General features: G+C 37.7%; 1 protein-coding gene across 2 annotated transcripts in view; it reads right to left on the bottom strand.

The window, feature by feature from the left end:
- The window catches only part of pdgfd (platelet derived growth factor d), a 57,015-nt gene that overhangs the window by 3,253 nt on the left and 31,759 nt on the right, over positions 1 to 22,003 (bottom strand). For both annotated transcript variants that reach the window (XM_055029096.1, XM_055029097.1), the window contains exons 2-6: positions 21,553 to 21,742; positions 18,939 to 19,116; positions 11,917 to 11,955; positions 7,845 to 8,040; positions 1,740 to 1,957 (exon numbers count right to left, since the gene is read on the bottom strand). In XM_055029096.1, coding sequence (XP_054885071.1) covers positions 1,740 to 1,957; positions 7,845 to 8,040; positions 11,917 to 11,955; positions 18,939 to 19,116; positions 21,553 to 21,742 — 821 coding nt within the window. The remainder of the gene's footprint in view (positions 1 to 1,739; positions 1,958 to 7,844; positions 8,041 to 11,916; positions 11,956 to 18,938; positions 19,117 to 21,552; positions 21,743 to 22,003) is intronic.

Here is a 22,003-nt window from a genome sequence, read left to right as displayed (position 1 = left end):
CGGGGTCTCATCTGAAACAGGAACCATGTTGATAGCAATATATGTTGCTGGGAGACTCACGCTTTCATTGTTAATGGAGATGTCAAAGTTAGCCAAGCCACATGGACTGCTGTAACTTAATATATATCACGACAGATGTTCACTTCTCACTGTGCTGTGATAACAGGCCTGTTAGTCCCTGTGCTCATTAGCAAGCATGATGCCTTCTCGATTTCAAAAAGAATTTTGAATTTCCGCTGCCGACCTGTCCTACGTGCACGCTGTATGCCCATGACAGCTGGGATGTGCTCCATATGAACTCTGCTCGCTAACAATAATTTTCAGAGGTGTTCCTGGCGCCCCGCGGCCATTTCCACTTCAGAGTCATGTTTGTTTTTAAAGCTGCGTGGCCTGAAGACCCGTAGAGCACAACTAGTCAGCGGTGCTTTTCAGTCGTGTTCCATGAATTTAGGAATGCAGCTGGATTGCTCCACTGCTCTAGTAATATTCGATTTTGAAGATAATTAACTCCTTAAAGTCTGCCATCTTTCATCTAAAAATAAAAGTTTCTACTGGTTAAAATATATTCAGTGACTGTTTGATGGAGCAGTGAATCCTTTACCTCAGAACAGATCGTCCTCTATGGGATTCTCTTTGACCTTATTCCAACTTTTTTCAAACACACTGCTGGCATCAAGTTCAAAATACATTTATTCTGCAGTCTTTTTGTTGAGCAGGATAAAGCCATCAGTCATCATTTCACTCAGGTTTCAGGGAAATTCCTTTGTATTCAGGATTTGGGATTTTTGGAGATTGTGGCGTTAATAGTTTCTATTGGAAGTTTATAAGCAATGATCACATGCATAAATGGTATGTTTGAGCCAGTCTTCTTGATGGAATCAATACACAAAAAATATTTGAAAAAGAAGACTTAGGTGCACATCTGAGGTTTTATTGGTGGTTTATCTAATCTATGCAATTCAATTTTATATACAGGCTCAAATATATGAATACACACTCACTACAATTTGGTTAAAATTGCTCCACCTCAAACACAGACGACATGTGGCCATCAAAAAGCTTCTGGTAGAAACACCTGGACTTTGCCAAAAATACTCAGTCATTAAATGAAAACAGGTCATTGCTTATTTAATCTCATCAGAACATTTCTCTCCGGAAGAGATTTGCTTCATCCATGTTGAGCAGTGGGTCCCAGAAAGACATCAAAATGTTTTTAAAATAGAAGCAAGCCCTTCTAATACCCTTCCCAAATCTCCAATCTGAACCATGTTGAACATTTATGACGTATATTTAAAAGCCAGATAGAAGTACCTGGGAAAACCGTACAATTTAGCCAAATTCCACCTTTTCTAATATGAATCGTGGTGTATTATCAAACAAGGATTGTGGAAGAAGGTGGTTAGTTGCTACAAAAAGCACCTGGTCTAGGTGAAACTCGGTAGGGGTCATTTGACCAAATATAAGTGAGTGTGTATGTACTGAACTGCATTTGAACTTGTACATATCATGCTGACTTTTCATTATGGATAATCCACTATGTTATAAAGCTTGTGTTTTGATTTGTTGTTGTAAAATTAGCTACAGACGTTAGCTGTACAATCACTCCACTCTGGAAAAGAGCAGTTTGAAACAAACAAACAAACAAAAACAAAAATCAATTGAAAGCCCCAAATGTATTTGACATTCATGTCTTTTGAGTTGTGCATCAACTAAGACCTTTACATTACAAAGGAACCTGCCTCGTGTAGTTTTGTTGTGGTTTTCGAGGGCTGACAGGTACAACCGGTGTTCCAGTGATTGGTCCCACAGCCACAGTTGCCTCCGCAGCGTTTCACCAGCAGACATCGAGGGAAGAAGACAGCGTTGGTGGTCTTCAGCTCCTCCCGAAGGTTCACAGAGTAGTTCCGCGGTGTGCAGCTATACCGCTTGACATCATCATGGAGACGATTCAGATCAACTGGGTATTTAAGAGAAAACAGAGAAAAAAATAGTTTCTAATTATTTTCTGTAAAACAACTTCTGACCCTCATACACACACACACACACCCACACACACACATATATATATATAAATAAAATAAATTCTGTATTGCTGATAGATGGAGTAGATTGTCGTCAAATAAGCAATTTCCCTTGTGCGATAAATACAGTATATTTTATTCTGTTCTGTAACAATTTTACTACCAGTATCAACCTACAAACCTCCTGCAGTCAAAGAAAGATTTTACCCTCCTTTTGTCTTTTCTCTGTGAAACCCAGAAAGTAATTTAAGCACCATCTTCTAAATACTGTGCAATCATCTAAAGGTATGACAGATTAATGTGCGTCAGATCTTAAATAGGCCACAGTGCCATTTAATCACTTTGCTTCCAGCGTAGACTTACTTATGTTTTGTTTATAGTACTATTTGAGAGGCAGAGCATTTTGCTATTCTTTAATTTTTCCATCTCTTCATGGAATCTGGCTCTGCTGGTTCTTCTGGTCGAAAGAGAGTTGCATTCCTTCCCACTGTTACTAAATCCTTGCTCATAAGCAATTTTGTTTGGTGTTGGAGGTCAGTGAGTCTGATATGAATTCTTTTATAAAGTGTTGAAAAATAAATAAAATGTATTCAGTGTGTAAACTTTACATTCCTCTGGATCCTGTTGGAGGAAAAATACCCCAACTTCATAAGAGGTGTTTTTATCTTAACAGTGCTCTGTGGTTCCTCCCATCAGTCTGAGGTCATCAAACCAAAGTTCAGATCCACCATCACTGATTGACACCTGCTGGCGTCAGGTTTGCAACCAGCTTCTGAAACCAGTAACCTCCTCCCAGTATCAGAATCTCACAGAGGGAGAAACTGCATTAGGTTTTCTATCACATTAATATTTCTGCTATAACTGATGGATGTTTGCATATGAAATAATTCAATAGAGTGACGGTACTTTGTACAACAACTACAAGCAAATGCTTACTGTTCCAACATTGTGAAGGCATACTGTACACTGGAATCGATCAGATGAAATGGCTGGGAGGTAAAGTCCTTCTTGTTATGAGGACAAATGCCATAGCACTATAACCATGGATGGCAGGGATGGTTAGATGAGTAGATGAAAGACAACACACTACCGGACAGAAAACGAAGCAGAGCAGAGAGGCTCTAATTCATCGAAGATCAATCTCGTGATTCTGGTCTTCCTTCTTGTCATCAGTCTGCTGCCAAATTGCCTCATTTGTCTACATAAGACCCTCTGCCCTGCCTCATTTCAGGGAGGTGAAAAGGATCAGACACAATGATAGAAATTATAAATTATAAGAATTTGAAGAGAGAGGTTAAAAAAGGAAGAAATCCAAAGCATCAAGTTCAATAAAACATGTCTTTATCACGAGTCAGTTAAAACGTCTAAACTGACTGAATTGCATCAGTTGGTTTTGTTTTCCAAAAAAAACTACATATCAGTCAAATAAAATGTGAAAATACTCTTAAGGATAATCTGATGTAACTTTTGAAGGACGAATGGGACTGGAAAAAAAAAAAGAAACCTGAGAAGAACAATCAGCACAGAGCTGAGTGGTCTGTGATTGTAGTGAGCAAAGTAATAATCAACACACTTCATTGCAAAGGCAGCAATTACATCACAAATCACACTTTCACCATGATGGAGGCAGTTTTGTCAAAATAAACGTGACTATAAAGACTAAATTTCAGAAAAATAGTGTTAAGAGAATCAGTTACAGAAAATTATCGATAAAACCCTCAACAGAGCAGTTTCTGCTCCGTGAAATGCTTTAAAACCAGACTAATATATGTCCACAATGCTATGTAGATTGTTGGAGTCTTTCAGTTGGGATTAAACTGGCTTTTCCAGGATTATGCTTTAGGGAGCATTCACTCTAGCCCTGTTCAGTCTACTTTAATGTAACTCTCGTTCTCTTTCCAATCGAACTCTCATGTGGACCAAAAATGCGAGCTCTGGTCCATCTACAAACCTACGTCTTGGTTCAGTTCAAGATAAATATGCGGTTTGCGGTATTGCAACTTTTGGATATTTGTACTTCCCCTATCTGTCTACAGGTGCTTTGTCAGAAAAAAAAAGTTCTTTGTTTTCAATGTATTACATTTTTTGTATTGTTTTGGCTCAAGCAGAAACCCTTAGTGAAAGAGCAAAGAAAGGCAAGCCCGACTTGGAATGCATGCTCAGTCATAATTTTTCTGTATTTGTCTGTGTGTTACAGAAAACATTCTCAATACTTGTGTAAAAACACTGAAGCCGAGGAGAGCAGGTAAAATCTCAACTACAAAGAAACACATTCCTGTTTCAGGGGTTTCATTCTATGTGGAAAAAGTGCTGAAATATGATTGCTCCTGCTGTGACCTACCAAAGTTCATTGTCTTATCTTTGATCACCAATGGAGGCGCCAACTGAGAGCTAACATTATGACCTTGCAGATAATATGATGGCAGATTCCCACTAATGGGGAAAGTGAGAAGGAGAAAGAAGAAACTCTTGATGCGTTTATTTCTGCAGCAGAAGATAACGGTAAAAAAAGAAAAAGAGGGAGACACAGTAGTAAAAGCAAAAGGTCTACATTCATCAACAGTCAACAATGGTGCATCAAGCACTCCAACTGCACCATTCAACCATTCAGGCCATAATAATTGACCAATCTTTTAGAAGTGGAACCTTCTTCCCCACCTGGAGGATCTCTGAAGCTGTTCAGGGATCAAACAATGAGGGGCTATTTGAATACAGGCATGTGCTCATTGAACTATTCTCAAATTGATTTCCTTGTGAGCATCAGCCTCTTTAGTGACAATCAAACTCCCCATTGATCCAGCTACAGTCCATTACACTATAAGCCCACTGAAAGGAAGTCGAATGCAAGTTTGTATATGTTGGCCTGGTCTGTAGTTTGCGTAAGGTACGAATATTTATTGTTAGTTCTGAAGAGCTCGCTTACTAAAGGACCTCACATATTTACAAAAGAGGAAAAGTCTAGCATTTAAAAGATCATTTTGATTGGAGATTATAAAACATTTGGGGATACATTTATTTCACAACCTATTAGAAGACAATAGTTTTTAAGATAAACTTTTCCTTGCTTGAGTTGATTTAAATTTTGCTACATGGGTGACTCATCCAGCTGCACGTATCCATCAGAAGATGGGAACCCAGTAGTCATAATGAGATGGACATGGTCAGCAACAATCCTGAGGTATATTAAAAAATACTACAATACTAGAGTGTTATAGTTTCCTTTTCTAATTAATAAAAATACATATTTTTTGTTTACTTTTAACACTTAATATAGGACCTTAAAATTTTTTCCAAAAAAAGGTAAGTTTTCAAGTTGTATAAACATTTTTGGATGACCATAACAGGTGGTGAAATGCTAAACGTAAATAAGTGTTTGTTACTCCTAAATTCTTAGTTTTTGTGGAAGGCTCTATTATGTTTAGTTGAATCTTTACAGGAGTGACAGAAGCGGCAAGAGTTGCACATAGGTGTCTACATGAGAGAGTTTCCTGAGCGTGTGTGCTTCCTTGCTTAGGCCGAGCTAAAGCTGTGCCTGTTTAAAGTAGTGTAATCTCAGAAGAGCAGTGGTGTGGAACCCTGTCAAAGTGTGTAGGAGGGAAAAGAACTAAAAAAAAAGGCCCCCCAAAAAATGAAAGGTGGCTGGAAAGACTGTCACACATAAAGGCAACAACATGAAGAAAAAGCTGCCTCCCTACATTACTGTAGGAAATACTAGCTATTTGTGCTGCCACCCATGTGCACAAAGTGTTGTGTACTTATATATGTATTGCGTAGGTTTGATTTGAATTTATGAACATATGCACCTAATAGTGTATTCCAAATGCATACCGATTAATATTATCGTCATGCAAACTTTTTCTGCAAAAACAAAGATAGGTCTACATTTTTTGTGTGCTTTAATGAAAGCAAAGTTAAGCTGCTGAGTGTGGCAGATTGTGTGCTGCTGCACATGTTGAACCTCCAATTAGAGAGCACAACATTGGTGTATTAAGGACCCACAGTGCCAACCCAGCTTAAAGCTTCCCGGTAAAATGCAAATACTCCGCGCACAGAAACCCTCCCCATGCCAACAGAGCACACACATCTACCATTAAATAGAAATAGATTTGCTGTCAGGTGCAAATATTTACAAAGGAACAGAACATCACTCAGATAGACATACAGCAACAGAGAAATATATAAAGGCACAGCTGGAAGAGATGAAGTCTAAAGCACTGGGTATATACACTGGTATTTTCACATAAACACTGCTGCAAATGTGTATACAGGTTATCATATTAACTCTTACATTAACGATGCAAAAACAGTGGCAGAAAATTGACTTGGATTTGATTTAAATACTCAAGACTCGACCCAATCTTCAGGTCTAGGACTTGAATCTTTATTTCATGTAGTCAGGGTAAACGTGAGTGTAGGTGTAATCATTTGAGTGATCGAAAAAAACTTAGTCAGCTTTCAGCTAAAAATGCCTGATTGGCACGGTTACATTACACACACAACACTTGGTTTCTTAGTAATCTTTCTCAACATTACATTCCAGAAAAAAAGCTAAAGGCAGCTTCCAAGTGCTTCTAGTTTTATTTAATGTTTTTGTGAAGCAAAGCTGTATAGTGAGTGAATCACAAACCTCTGAAAGAGATGTGCACGTTCTTCTATGTGAGGTTTCTGAGAGTGGGAATTATTAAAGATATTTTTTTTAACATTTTATTCATGTAGCTGTGTAATAATGGCCACACAATTATCTTGCAAACATAATCTTCAGCTATACCAGCTTAATGTTGCATCTCTAAATTGCTACATATATCACAGATATGTACTAAGGCCACATAATCAATGTAAATGTTACTCAACTGCAGCAGCAATGGTTCAGTAAAAACATTACCTTAACACATACTACTCCATTCAGATGCTCTGTCTGCAAGGATGGTGATCTACTCACCACAGGATACAGAATTCTTGAAGTGTCCATGTCTAACATACTCGTCCTGACAATCCAATTAATTATTATTATTATTATTTGACCACTTTGGTGTACCAGTATGCCAGGGGTGCTAAAGTCCTCCAGGGCTGGCGTCCTGCAACTTTTAGATGTGCCTCTGCTGCTCCACACGTGAATAGAATAATTAGGTCATTAGCAAGGCTCTGGAGAACTTATCTACACAAGGAGGAGGTAATTAAGCCATTTCATTCCAGTGTTTTGTACCTATGGCACATCAAAAAACTGCAGGAAACCGGCCCTCAAGGATTGCAGTTTGACACTTGTGCTGTTTGCTGTAGGTAGGACAGTAGACTTTAATATCCAGATCAGTAAGAATGAAAAAAAAAATCTAGATGTGACATTTGGCAAAATTAATGTACTGCAGCCAGGCACATCAAACACAAATTTTTTTTAAAAAATTCATCCTTGCTGCATAAAGAAACCTGAGCTGATGTCTTTTTTTTACACAGTGGATATAGATTGTGGTTCTGGGTCAGAGGTGCTGTAGTCCATAAGTGCTATAAAAATACTGCACTGTGATGGAAATGTTAAGTAACCATGTGTTTCTTTCAAACGTTCATCTTTTTGGTTGAAACCAATGACAAAAAAGTGGGATATGTTTGCTTGTGTTGCAAGCAGAGGGTGGTTTCTTCATGAGCTCAAGTATTTCTTTTGAAATGAGTGTAAACTTTTTTCCTCTGTTTCTACTCTGGTGACTTCTTCTTGGTTTTGTCGTGGTACTTTACACAGTTTTTCCTCTGCATATTACTGGGTTCTGAATTTTATTTCTCTCTTATAGGTTAAATTCTCACAAATTTTGGAAAACACAGAGTTGTTACCGTTACCTTTATTCTGCCGGCTTGCCAGATGATAGGACTTGGATCTATAATATATGTATGTTTGAGTGTAGATATTGTCCAGATCTTGTCTCCAAGTGTCTGGGCTCAAAGACTGAAGAAGCTGCTCTATAGTGTCAAAGGCAGCTATGGTTCTATCCAAGTCTTCCAGTGTCTGAGGAACCTCTGTGGCTGGCATCATGTCCTGCAATGAATAAAGGAGGAAAGATTAAAACTAAAATTTTCAAAGGTAAAAATAAAAAACTAATAAAATTAAAATGATTTTCAATAAAAGGTATGTTTTTGGACAAAGCATTAGCAGTGAAACTCAAACTCTCATATAGATCGAGACTATTCACTCTGAGACATTAGCAGTCATGTTTCAAAGGACTGCTAAGTAATGAGATGATCTATAAAGGTTATATGGGAGAGTTGGCCTGATTAAAGATGACAATAAAACAGAAGTCCTCCACTGGGACTTAACATTTGTTAATATTTACTGTAAGAGCTTAAATTAGGTGGCCCTGTGGGCATAAATCAATCACACTGCCTTATGCCTTCCTCCATTTTTTTTTTTTTTTATAAAATGTGAAATAGATCAGCCCAACTCAATATAATACTATAAAAGGAATTTTAAAAGCCACTATATCAAGATGTAGTACTTTATGAATGTGAGGTTAACGCCTGAAAAATGTCTGCCTTTGCATAATCAATTTAAAAGGACAAATGGCTATAATGGACGGGTCACATTTTACATCTGCTGCTCACTTGGAAGGAGCTACATAAATGGACTTAGGAGGAGATGCACGGTCACTTTATACATTTATGAGATTTTATAAATCAAGAGACGGTAAAAACCTAATTATTTGACTTTCACTGGTTATTGTTAGCATCTACTTATTTATCTGATAAATGTCAGAGTGCTTTAGTAAATACAAAATAATTAAAAAGTGAAAGCATGCAGCTAGTTTTCGCCATGTAATTGACTGGCTATCAACAAGTATCCCCACCTCTGTAAAATAAGGAATTCTATCAGTTTGCTGATCTGGAAAATGAAGGTCCAATGTAATAGAATGCTAAGAAGGACATACATTACCACTAATCTTGAAGAAGTAGCAGCTTTCATTAACACACACACACACACAAAAAAAAAAAATCCTCCTCAAAGAGGCAAGGCAGTGAAAAGGTCAAGACAAAGATAATTACTGCAAGTTATAGCCGTCAACTGAGGTTCTAGAAAAAATTCATTTCCAGGGTGTAGCCTTTTACACATGGTCCCTGCAGTGATTTCATTTTTTTAATAAATACGTGACACTGTAACAGGCCCTTAGCTGTTTTTGATTTGAAGTTGCATTCAAATTCTTTTAAAACCTAATAAAGACTAGAAGGTTAGACATTAGTTTTTGATGCAACACCTTACAATTGAATGGCAGTTTAATCAAATTTTAGCCTGGCTGTATTATTGAAATTATTAAGAGGTCTACAAAGCAAACAGGAGCAAGTAAAAAAACATCATGAACCAATAAATAAAAGCCTACAAGTTTCAAAGTATGCATACAAATATCCCACTGTTAATTTAGAATAAGTAAGTGTGGCTCTATATTTCAAACCACTAATATAATAAATGTAGTATATGCCCCATGTACAATGTGTGGGTGTGTGTTGGTCACAAAATATGTCACAAATGCAAGTCTAAAGAAATTATTTCTCTCTTTTTTTTGGTAATGGCTCAGCTTTAAGTACATGCATTTACTATGTGAAATACAAAAGCATTTTATAAATAAATAAATAAATATATATATATATATATATATATATATATATATTATATATATATATATATATATATATATATAAATTCCCTTCTCACCCACCGCGGGTGGTTCTTATCCTCTGAGCTCGGGTCCTTTACCAGAGGCCTGGGAGCTTGAGGGTTCTGCGCAGTATCTTGGCTGTGCCAAGGACTGCACATTTCTGGACTGAGATGTCTGATGTTGTTCCTGGGATCTGTTGTAGCCACTGCTCCAGTTTGGGGGTTACTGCCCCGAGGGCCCCGATGACCACAGGCACCACTGTGGTCTTCACCTTCCAGGCCCTCTCCAGTTCCTCCCTGAGGCCCTGGTATTTCTCCAGCTTCTCATGCTCCTTTTTCCTGATGTTGCAGTCGCTTGGTATTGCTATATCTATCACAATGGCTTTCTGTTGTTTATCCACTATGACAATGTCTGGTTGGTTCGCCACTACCATTTTGTCTGTCTGGATCTGGAAGTCCCACAGGATCTTAGCTCTGGCATTCTCCACCACCTTTGGGGGTGTTTCCCACTTTGATCTCGGGGTTTCCAGTCCATATTCTGCACAGATGTTTCTGTACACTATGCCTGCCACTTGGTTATGTCATTCCATGTACGCTTTCCCTGCCAGTATCTTGCACCCTGCTGTGATGTGCTGGACTGTCTCAGGGGCCTCCTTGCACAACCTACACCTTGGGTCTTGTCTGGTGTGGTAGATCTGGGCCTCTATTGCTCTGGTGTTTAGGGCCTGTTCCTGGGCGGCCAGGATGAGGGCCTCTGTGCTGTCCTTGAGTCCAACTTTTTCCAGCCATTGGTAGGATTTACTGATATCAGCCACTTGGGTTATTTGCTGGTGGTACATCCCATGTAGGGGCTTGTCCTCCCATGATGGTATCTCTGGCACCTCAACCTCCGTTCCCTGTTGTCTGAGACATTCACTGAGCACATAGTCTGTTGAGGCTTTGTCCTTGATGTATTTATGGATCTTAGTTGTTTCGTCCTGGACAGTGGTTCTCACACTCACTAGTCCTCTACCTCCTTCCTTGCGGCTCGTGTACAGTCTCAGGGTGCTGGATTTGGGATGGAACCCTCCATGCATGGTTAGTAGCTTTCTAGTCTTAATATCTGTGGCTTTTATCTCCTCCAGCTAATTATTCCAGCAGGGTATCTGATCACTGGCAAGGCATAACTGTTTATCGCACGGATTTTGTTCTTGCCATTGAGCTGGCTTCTCAGGACTTGCCTTATTCGTTGGAGGTATTTAGCTGTGGCTCCTTTCCTTGTGGCCTCATCGAGGTTGCCATTTGCTTGTGGTATACCTGGTACTTGTAAGATACTGGCAGGGAAAGCGTACATGGAGCGACATAACCAAGTGGCAGGCATTGTGTACAGAAACATCTGTGCAGAATATGGACTGGAAACCCAGAGATCAAAGTGGGAAACACCCCCAAAGGTGGTAGAGAACACCAGAGCTAAAATCCTGTGGGACTTCCAGATCCAGACAGACAAAATGGTAATGGCGAACCAACCAGACATTGTCGTAGTGGATAAACATCAGAGAAAAGCCGTTGTGGTAGATGTAGCAATACCAAGTGACTGCAACATCAGAAAAAAGCATCACGAGAAACTGGAGAAATACCAGGGCCTCAGGGAAGAACTGGAGAGGGCCTGGAAGGTGAAGACCACAGTGGTGCCTGTGGTCATCGGGGCCCTCGGGGCAGTAACCCCCAAGTGGAGCAGTGGCTACAACAGATCCAAGGAACAACATCAGACATCTCAGTCCAGAAATGTGCAGTCCTTGGCACAGCCAAGATACTGCGCAGAACCCTTAAGCTCCCAGGCCTCTGGTAGAGGACCCGAGCTCAGAGGATAAGAACCACCCGCGGTGGGTGAGAAGGGAATTTTTATATATATATATATATATATATATATATATATATATATATATATATATATATATATATATATATATATATATATATATATATATATATATATATATATATATATTGGAACATCAGTCTAGTATATAAAATAAATTTCTAACTTTAAAATTACTACTGAAAATACAAAAAGAAAAGTATACATTTAGTCTTCTCATAAAATCAAGCCATCTGTGTTGCCCTGCGTCAGACTGGCAACCTGTTCAGGGTGACCCCGCCTCTCGCCCGGAACGTTAGCTGGAGAGGCACCAGCACCTCCTGACCCCACTAGGGACCAGGGTGTTAGAAAATGGATGGATGGATCAAGCCTTTCCATTTAGCTTTCTATTGGTTAGTGTAATAACTCACCGACATGAGTTCAGTGACAGCCTCCCAATTGGTGTCGCCCTAGAAAATGTAAAACAGAACAAGATCAATTAAATGTAATGTCATTTGAAATAATTATTTGGAGGATTATTTGTAAAGGCCTGACCCACTTAGTGTATTGATTATTTTTGATGTTTTTTGGCATTAGTAGAATATAAAGTTTAAAAAGTGGATGAAGCAAGACTGGTGGTACTTGCAATTACTGTACTATCCACTGAATTATTTTACTTTGATGCCAGGAAGCAGCATATTGAACACAAGTCAAAACATTGACTGGCGACTGACTTACAAAGATACAAATCAACAGAAGTATAAATAGACAGTTCACCACCACATTTGTTTTAAAGATGTGTCAGTCATTCTCCTCTACGATTTCACTGAGGGATAAATGATTAGCATTATTTGACCAACACAAGCATAATACATTAATAGGTGTTTGTTTTCGTCATTTATTTCTTAAAAAAGCAAAACAAAACATACTAAAGTCCAAGTCCTGTTGTTGTAAACTGATTGTGCCAAAATTAAGTGGTACTTGTGACATAAAGTTAAATAATCACTGCATTAAAGTGATACACAATGAAAAGTATGATAAAAGAAACAAAACATTGTAGGTTCAAAATATTCCCATATCAAATTAATGTTTGGCTTGTGTGAGCTTACAGCAACAAATCATGTTTGTGAAAGTAGAACTTCTCCTGAAATGTCTACACACAAAACAACATATCTGTTTGATCTGAAAAGTTTTAACTCTGTTTATCTATATGCATACTAAAAATAAACTGTATTTAAATTGTCTGACATTAAACAGGAATAATTTACCCCTAAATTATTCCCATAAAGTGAGGATAAGGAAATATCTTTAAAAATGTATAAATATTCAAACCTATATTATTTTGCTACTTTTTTGACAAAACAGGCTCAGGAGAATCTAGAAAACTTTCATGAATCTTTGATGTTTAAAGGTCACTCTTCTTAAGTTTCCCATTAAATCAAAGGGTCTTAACTATTCGGTGTCCACATGTAAGCTGGACTGAAGCTACTGTAAGTCATGCTGAAATACATAAAGCAAAAGGTTTGGCAAAGGTCCTTAACATTAAACAAAATGAAAAGTCAGATTGTTTAAGAAGTGACCTCCCACCTAACAGTTCAGTGCTCCTCAAGTTTTCTTTTTCTTTTATTACATACTTGACCTTAAAAAGAACTTGCAAAGAACTGGGTGGAGCATTCACATGTTTTCCAGGAAAACCAGGTGTCTTGCCTGACTGGCTGCCAGCAGAGGGTTTCCAAGGAACCTAGTCATAGCACATCTATGCAGATATGTGCAATTGTTGGAGAAACAAATCAGACTCCAGTCACAGTGTGTTGTTCTGGACACATGTTTGACCAAGTTTGTTTTGCATGTTCCCATCCGCATACTTGCATTTATAGACATATAAGGACTCACAAAGCGCATCAAGTTGCACTGGCTTTTGGCTCTGTCTCCTTGAAGAGTCCTAAATCCCCTTCCTGATAAATGTGGAACAGTAAATCTGTCTGCATGCACTCAAATGAACACAGTGCCTTCACTTTGTGCTGCTGCATGTGTCTGTGTGAGCTGTAGCTGTAATAGGGCTGAGATGAAAGGTGGTCAGTGTGTGTTTTAAAAGACTCTTGTATGTGGCTAGAAATGCACTCACAAATGTAGATGTCCAAAGTAGTTGTGACTGAGGTTAAAGAGTTTCCTATAAGATTGTGAGCACTACTATTACTCGCTCTGCGGTGAGTTGGATCTAAGTTTATGGCCTAAATCTTCTTAAAAGTTACAATCAAGGAGAACTAAAGTTAGCAAGGGATGGGCAGTTAGAAAATATTTCATGGATGAGTCTAAAGGAAACACATCTGAGTCAATATTCCCAATGACTAACTCAAGAACATGTTTACAGCATTCTTGGCCATTCTTGGCTATTTTTTTTCCTTTCAAAAAACCAAATGCTGAATGTGAACCAAATTCTGGGTCACTTTTTTGGTTCAATCAACCACATTGGTACTATTACAAAGATATAAATCTTTGTTCCCTATGTAAATATAGGTCCTACTGAATGCAATCTTTTAAATTTTAAAATAAAAAAAATCTATGTTAAAATTATTATGGTTTAATCACCTCTGCAGCAGCTGGCTATGCTGATCCATATCAACACATCTTAAATTCCATATAGCACTGAAAGCCATCATTACTTTTATCAAAATAACAAAAATATTCTTTCAGTTATAGCAGATGGTGCAAAAAAAAAAAATCTTCCAACAATAATTTATAAAATGTATGCTTTGTTTTTTTCAATTCAACAGGAATGTCTCTTGGATAAGTTACAGATGCAGCAATTCCTAAACAATCACAATTAGACTGTTATGAGCTGCAACAGCTAAAAGATGCAGTTCAATTTAACTCTAATTGTAGACGTTGGTAAGAAAAATATATATATATACACTGGTAAAGACCAGACCATTTCTATGTTGAATTAAAAGAAAGTGTTTTCTTTTTTTTTATGATCAGATGTTAACAAACTTATTAATTTCTTGTGGAACTACCTGAAGCATCATATTATTCCCTTAGAGAGTTCACATAAAGCCTGTGTTATTGTAACATGCTTTTGTTTTATATGATTTATTACTGTTGCTGGGAGAAACAGACAGTCCTGCTTTCAGTTTTGCTTTCAATACTTTGGTTCACTGAAAGAAAAAATGTACCTTGGCATATTCACCGGCGGTGAGGGAATGGATTGTTATTTACAGTAGCAGCCTAGTGGAAAGGACATAAGGGAGCTGCCCCTTTCAACTCCATTTTGTACAATTGGACACTCAAACAGCAGAGAATCAAGCGTGTGGTAGACAGAGAGGAAAGCAAATGCTTTTCCCCATCAGCTTTTACAACGCATGAGCAGCTGGAAGGACATTCGAGTTAGAGGATAAATTACACGAGCCACGTCTCTGCTGTTTCATCTATACTTGAGCTGAAGCTTATTCTCAGGTTATAACCTAAAGAATATTCTCATGCAGCAATAAATCTTTCCTTTAGATTTAGTATCACACTTCTGAACTTGCACACTTCTACCTAACAATTTTAGTATTTTTCTTAAGAGATTTATATAAAGAAATGCTATGCATGTATTGTTGTGACACAATAAATGCTTGTGTGGTGAACTACTTGATCAAATGGGACATATTACAGGTAAATGAGTCTTTCCAGAGCAGTCTTCCACAGATATTGAAAAATTATGATGACAAATTGGAAACTGCGTCAAGAAAAGCATTGTAGCTGGTTATTTACTGAATTAAGTAGTACTTACTAACCTACTTTTGGTTGCTTGACCAGACATGGTGCTTGCAGCTTGTCTAACTCTAAATTTAGTTTCCAAATCAAAGCTGCCCATGTTTGTTGTGACAAGAAACACTTTTGAACAGTCAATTTAGCTGTAGTGTAACGATAGGACAGTTCTTAAGTTCATTTCTGGTTCTTCGTTTTTGCCTTCATTCCTCTCTATATGCTGTCTTTGCTTTAGTTTCCTATATGGATTTTTGTTTAATCAGGTCCACACCAATTTATTCCACAGAGCCCAGTACCTCACGACTGCCTTTCTCGCCAGTTTTCTCATTGTCTCCCGCAGTTTGGCTTGTTTTAGTCATTAGCTGACATCCTGATAGCATCGCAGACACCTGTTCTCCCCTTCCAGTGCTGCTTCTCCCCATTCTCTCCCTCCAACTCTTTTTCCTTCACACTTTTTTTTTTTTTTTGGTGCCTCCTCTCCTTCTCCTTATCTGTTCGACAGGTCTGGAGAGAACAAATTAGACCTACTAAATTAAGCCACACGCAGAGCTCCAGTCTAGCTTGAGGGGGTTTATGTGTGTGAGTGCGTGCATGTCTGCTAAAGACAGAAAGATGCAACACTCACACTCAAATGCAGGAGCTCTTTAAAAATTGGGTAAAACTGATCTAATGAGCAGGGCCTCAAGAATTGGTTTCTGTTCGTAATGCAAGGGGTTTTGATTATTTGACCAGAGGAGAGATTGCAAAAAATGAGGGAGGAAAGGGATGGGGCAGGGGCTGTAAGACTCTGAGAGGGGTAGATAAGAAAGTTATTTGTGGTTTACACAGTGGCAGGGTAAGTAAGTAGGTATATTTAGGTCAGAACTTCATGATGGGAGGCTTTCACATTTCCCTTTCATCATTACAGACTAAAAGGTAGCACTCAGTGCAAGATGGTTGACTGCAGTCTATTTTAGAGTTTGAATTTCTCCAGGTGGTCCTTCCCACAGTCCAGATTGATAAGTGACGCAGTTAATTGGTGACTGCAGATTATAAAGTGAGCCTGAGTCGTTGTCTGTCTCTCAGCATTAGTCCTGTGATTCACAAGTTAGTTTCCAACATGCAATCTGCTTTTCACCAACTACCAGCTGGAACATGACTGCACCGAGGTGCATCCATCTTACCATCAGGAAAGTTAAGAACTATGGTTATTCAAAAAATATAATAATTACTATCAACTTATTAAAAAGCGAACTAAACTGATTTTTTTTTTTTTTGCTTTTTGTAGCTTGCTAGTAAAATATTTATGAGAAGTCAGAGTCAAACCGCTTAAAATATATTTTCCTTGTTCTACAAAGCTTTAGACAAACCAGATCATTCCAAATAGTCCTGCCACACAGTAAAAAAAGAAATACTAGGTAGCACTCGTACAAAGCAAGAGTAGAAGTGCAGTAAAATCCACAAGCTGCAGGAGTTTCAGTGTAAAGTTAGAGTGGCTGTTGTTTAGAAAGCAACTTTAAATGTAAGTGAGGGTCTTCATTTAGGATGGTGTGTATTAACACATCTGTATTACGCTCTAATGGAAATATAAAATGACACAAAAACTAAATGTCATCAGTAGTCCTGAGCTGTTGTAAGACATCTTAATACTAGAATAGAGGAATAAAATAGTCTGTTATCTGCTCTAAAATTTCATGTTGTTATAATATTTTGTCCTCAATGTTAATGTAAAAGTCATGTTTTGTAATATCAGCGTGTGCTGAGCTGCATCGCAGCGTAATCATAAATATTAAGTGCAGTGAAATCAGGTGGTGGCCAGACTCAAAGAGTTTTCAGGTTGATTGGACCTGACTGGTGACAGACTGGATGGAAAATAAAATTCTGACATTCTTCCAGTGAGAGAGCGCACCAAACCTAAGCACTAACAGGCTCCACTGACAACAACACTCCTCTGTATCAAAGCTGCTGTTGAGGAAAGAAGTCTCAAGGTATTGGGATCAAAGAGGTGTTAAAAAAATGAAGTCAGAGGAATCGCAAAAGTTAGAAGAAGCTTTTTAAAATGAAACCAGAGGCATGCCAGCAGTTCATTCATTAGCTACAACAGGGGGCTAGACTTCAGAGGCTGCTTGGCAATTTGAACTTTTACTGTTTGGATATTTTTTTGGTAAAACGAGACGAGTGCCACAGAAAGTCAATTGTTGACCTTTGCTTGTTATAGATGAAGGGGCAAAAAGACAGACCAAGGCCCTGTTTTAGAAAGCAGGCTTAGCAAACTCTGAATAGAAGGCAAACACTTTGGGCAACCTACCGGACGCTGTGATACTAAATATTTTCAATTTCAGAACAAGTGGTGTCAATCAGGCAACTCAATTCTGAGTCAAGTTAGCTGTGAGTTAAGAGTGAGTATATCCGAAGCCGAGAATTAGCTTGGAAATGCATGAGTGAGATTTGACAGAAAATAAAAGTTGTGCTAATTGTTTGAAATGCTACGTAACTGGTAGATTCATACACCACTCTGTTCAGGTTTGCGTTTATTCCAGTCCTAAGGGGCAATTAACAAGAACGATCAAACTTTGTAACATCTTTGCAGATAAAATAAAAAGGTTTTAAACCAAAATTTGAGTCGTCTACAGTATTTACAAAGCTTTACAAAAGTCAGATATCAACTATGGAATATATTATCATTCATTACAATATCAAGTTGCTAACATAAAAATAAAAAATAATACTGCAAGATTAAAATTTAATGAGCGAGACATCTCCCAGTCTTTTTAGCAATCTACTAAAAAGACTACATTAAGAAAATAATATTTTTGTTCAGGTTTATGATAAGAATACCATAAACACAGATCTGTACCTTGATATTTTCTATATTATAAAATATAGAAAATTATTCATTTCGCGTGTTTGTATACATTACATATATAATTGTATACGATTATATATCTATATATATAATTGTATATTTTATAATAAATAATAATTTATTATATATATAAATTGTTTAAAGTGATTTTAGTCAATTTGAATGCATGTAGCTTAAATATTTATCTTGCATCTGTTTCCTAAAAGGACAAATTGTTGCAAGTTGCATTGAAGGCTTTTTTATTTCATATTCACTCAGTAAAGTACAAAAATGACACCACAAATGAAGGCTCATGAATAAATATGCCTGCTTTCTCTTTCTTTATGGTTTGTCTTGACTTTTATTCCTTCTCATGACTCTTTCTTCTCAGATAATAGAGAGAGCCAGGAGCTCTTCATCTCTTCCTCTTTTTACTAGGAACCTTCTTTAATGCCTCTTTGACTTTCTGCTGCTCGCTCTTCCCCTTTAGCCCGTCGATTACAGAGCAGAGTAACGTCTTAAATTCAGAGCCTCTCTCTTTGTTCTTTGGGCTTCCTGACAAAATGACAAAGCAAATCTCCTTATCCATTCATTTGACAGCCTCTAAGAGAACAGCTTTGCATCCTCCTAGTGTCCCGTCCTATTTCTCTCGATTCTGTCAAATGTATGGATAGGAAAGGCTTGGCTACATCTTACAGCTTGGTATTTTACAGAATGCTTTGCTATGACCACTACAGCACCATATTTTATTGCACTTCACGCCATTGTTTTGTTTGCTGTCAAATCCAGTCGTAAGTGCTTGAAGGCAAGCATGTTAAATTAAAAACATATTTGTGCTGTCTCTAATAATTGCAGCTGCAACATGTGAGGCTTCCTTACCAGCAGTGAGTAATAGATTTTGAATCCCGGCTTTGCCACAAAGTAATCGTCCGAATTGAAGATGATTCTGAGTGTGTTGGATCTTGAAGTCAGACTGGACGGTGCCTTCTGCCCACACCAACGACCCCACGTTATAATGCTGCTCTGTGATTTTTCCTCCACTTCAACAAAGTCATAACTGAAATGAAAAAAAAAAGGAAAGACAAAAATGTATAAACAGATCAATTCATGGCAGCAGACAGAAAAAATTATGGGATAAACACAAAAACGACTAATAGCTGTGTTTATGCATAGATCAATAATTTTCTACATTAATTTTGATGTTGTATAAAATTTTATATTGTTTGACTAAAAACACAGTACAAGGTGTGATACTTAATCCTGAAGTGATGCGTTTATAAATATATAAAGACCTCTATGGCATTATATTAAGACACTGTCTTAACAACACTTAGATGGTTCTGCTGGAAAAGTCCCATAATGCACCATGCATCACAGTCAAAGCAGGAGCCCAAAGCAATGGGAAAAGGTGGCTTGGTCTGATGAATCACCGTTTCTTTCAAATCATGTGGACGGCCAGAGGGTTGTGCATTGCTGACCCGGAGAACAAATGGCACAAAGATTTACTTGGGAAGAAAGGCAGAGTTATGCTTTGGGCAATGTTCTGCCAGGAAACTTTATGTCATCCAGTTCAAGTTAGCATAGGAGGATGCTATCTTGACACATACCACATACCTTGGCACTGCTGCAGACCATTTATACCTTTTCATCGGAATGATATTCCACTATAATTGTGGGCTCTTCCAGTAAGGATAATGTGGCGACCCACAAAGCAAAACTGGTTCAGAAATGTAAAACAAATTTAAGAAGTTAAATTAGCCTCAAAATTTGGCAAATCTTAATCCAGGTCAGGTCTAATACATGGGGGTCCCAAAACACAACTTTAGGGGCTTTTAGGGTGTGTTGCTAACATCAAGATACCAAAGCAAACATTCAGGGCCCAGGTGGTCACAATGTTACGCCTGATAGAAACAGTGTTCTTACAACTATCATTAAGCCTTATAATTACTGATGAGGAAAGATGTCTAGTCAATATTTTCATGCACTTTTTAAACAACAGAAATAGTCATTTAATTTAATTTGACTTAATAATTTAAATAGAATTAATTAGCCAACAAATTTTCTTATTTTGAAGTTTCTCCAAAAAAAAAAAGAGTACTGATGGACTATAATCGCACATCTGATCAAAACAATAGCTTCCTATTTTCACTATAAAGTGAAAGTTAATCCTGTGTCAAATAGATCTAACAGGAATTCATTTTTAATCCTGAACAGATCATGACAGGAGATAAGCGAAGTGTCAGATAAACCAAAAACAATAACAATATTGCATTTGTGTCGCTAGACAAAAATCTTAAAACTACTCAAAATAACAAAAGTTCATTTTAGCCTACTTCTGTACTCCAAACCCTGACTGAGGATTGATCACAAGTAAGTTCAACCTCCTCTTTAGTATAAACATATTTTAGCAGTGTGATTATTTGAAGCATTCAGATATGTTAATAAATTGTAAAAAAACAATTGCTGGTTTTGGATAGAAATCCTTCTGCCCGTCTCTATACAAATAACAGTAAGGTAGTTTTTAACTATAAGCACGAAGTGGAACATTGTTATAAATAAATTTTTCAAGGCACTTTTTACAGATAAGCTGGGAAGTAGCCAAGTAGAAAGAAAGAAATTGCAAGTATATTGGACTGTCTAAAGGCCAAAGTCAAACTGACTCATCTGAGAATCCTATTTGAGGATGTTGTTTTAAGCAAATATCAGGAAATCAAACACATGAACATTAAAAATTATACGTCCTAAATTTTACACTAATCTGACAACTTTACAGCCATTTTTCAAGCCATCAAGCTAAAACACAAAACGATGAAAAGCAATTAAAACTCACTCACTTCTATGTACACAGTAGTTATATGTAATGTTAAATCAAAATGCAAAATACTCACCAACACAGTTTTTCTCCTTTTCTAAGCCTTAGATATTTTCTCCTTTTTTATTATGACTGCAAGATTGTCTTTCATTATGGCGCTTACACTGACAGCTGAGTTACATTTTGGGATTACACATATTTTTGTTCAGCTATCAAACTCTAAGTTTTTACCGAAAAAGGAAAATTTCCCTCTAAACATTTGTCACATCCTATCAATGAAGAACTTTCATTGCCGTGGTATTACAATTACACAGGGAAATAATCCAAACGTGAAAGAGTTTCAATTTTTTGGACTGACATTTTATACAGAGTAGATTTTTACTTGTCCTTGATGTGTTACTTTAAGCCATTCTCTCCATTACTCAGCCTCAAACTTTTTAATCACTTTTGTCTTTCAGACAACTTCTCTCCATTACACATGCCCGTGATGCATCAGTGCTCCCTCCTGTTTGTCCTCAGTATCTCAATCTTCCTTTCTCTTTCTCTCCTTTTGTCTCTCTAAGGGTACATTATGTCTTATTCTTTGTCTTTCCATATTATCTGCCGTAATCATATAATCTGAATTCCATCCCCACCATCTCCATCTGTTCTCTTTATCTTCTTCAATCCTGTGTTTTTTACCTGCACTTTCCATTCACAGGCTCCTCCAGGTGGAACTGTTCATCAAACTGAAGGTGGATGAGGCTCCCAGGTGGTGCTAGCAGTTTCCATGACAGACACAGGTTGCGGGGATAAGCTTTGGGGTAGTTTGGGCTGAAGATGACGCCACCCGCTGGAGTCACCGTGATGTTTTCGTCCTTGTGGTACAAGTCTGTGGTAGGGCGATTGCTGTCTGTTAGTGATTACAACTGATGAATAAGTTCATCCATTTTACAGACACATCCGCACTGAGAGCAAATAGTCACACAAAAAGGCAAAATATTGGAAGTTGGCAAACATCAGCAGAGAAAGCTAAAACATGCACAAAAAACAATGTCGTGACAAAGAATATATGATACATGAACACAATAACGACTGTGTCAGAGCTTTTAAGCAATTTCATAGCTTATTATGACTTAGCTGTTTTTACACC

Source organism: Poeciliopsis prolifica, unplaced genomic scaffold (genome assembly GCF_027474105.1).
Source record: "Poeciliopsis prolifica strain line A6 unplaced genomic scaffold, Auburn_PproV2 SCAFFOLD004, whole genome shotgun sequence".
Lineage (NCBI taxonomy): Eukaryota > Metazoa > Chordata > Actinopteri > Cyprinodontiformes > Poeciliidae > Poeciliopsis > Poeciliopsis prolifica.
Note: the sequence above shows the minus strand (reverse complement) of the source record. Positions and strands in the feature narration are given on the sequence as shown.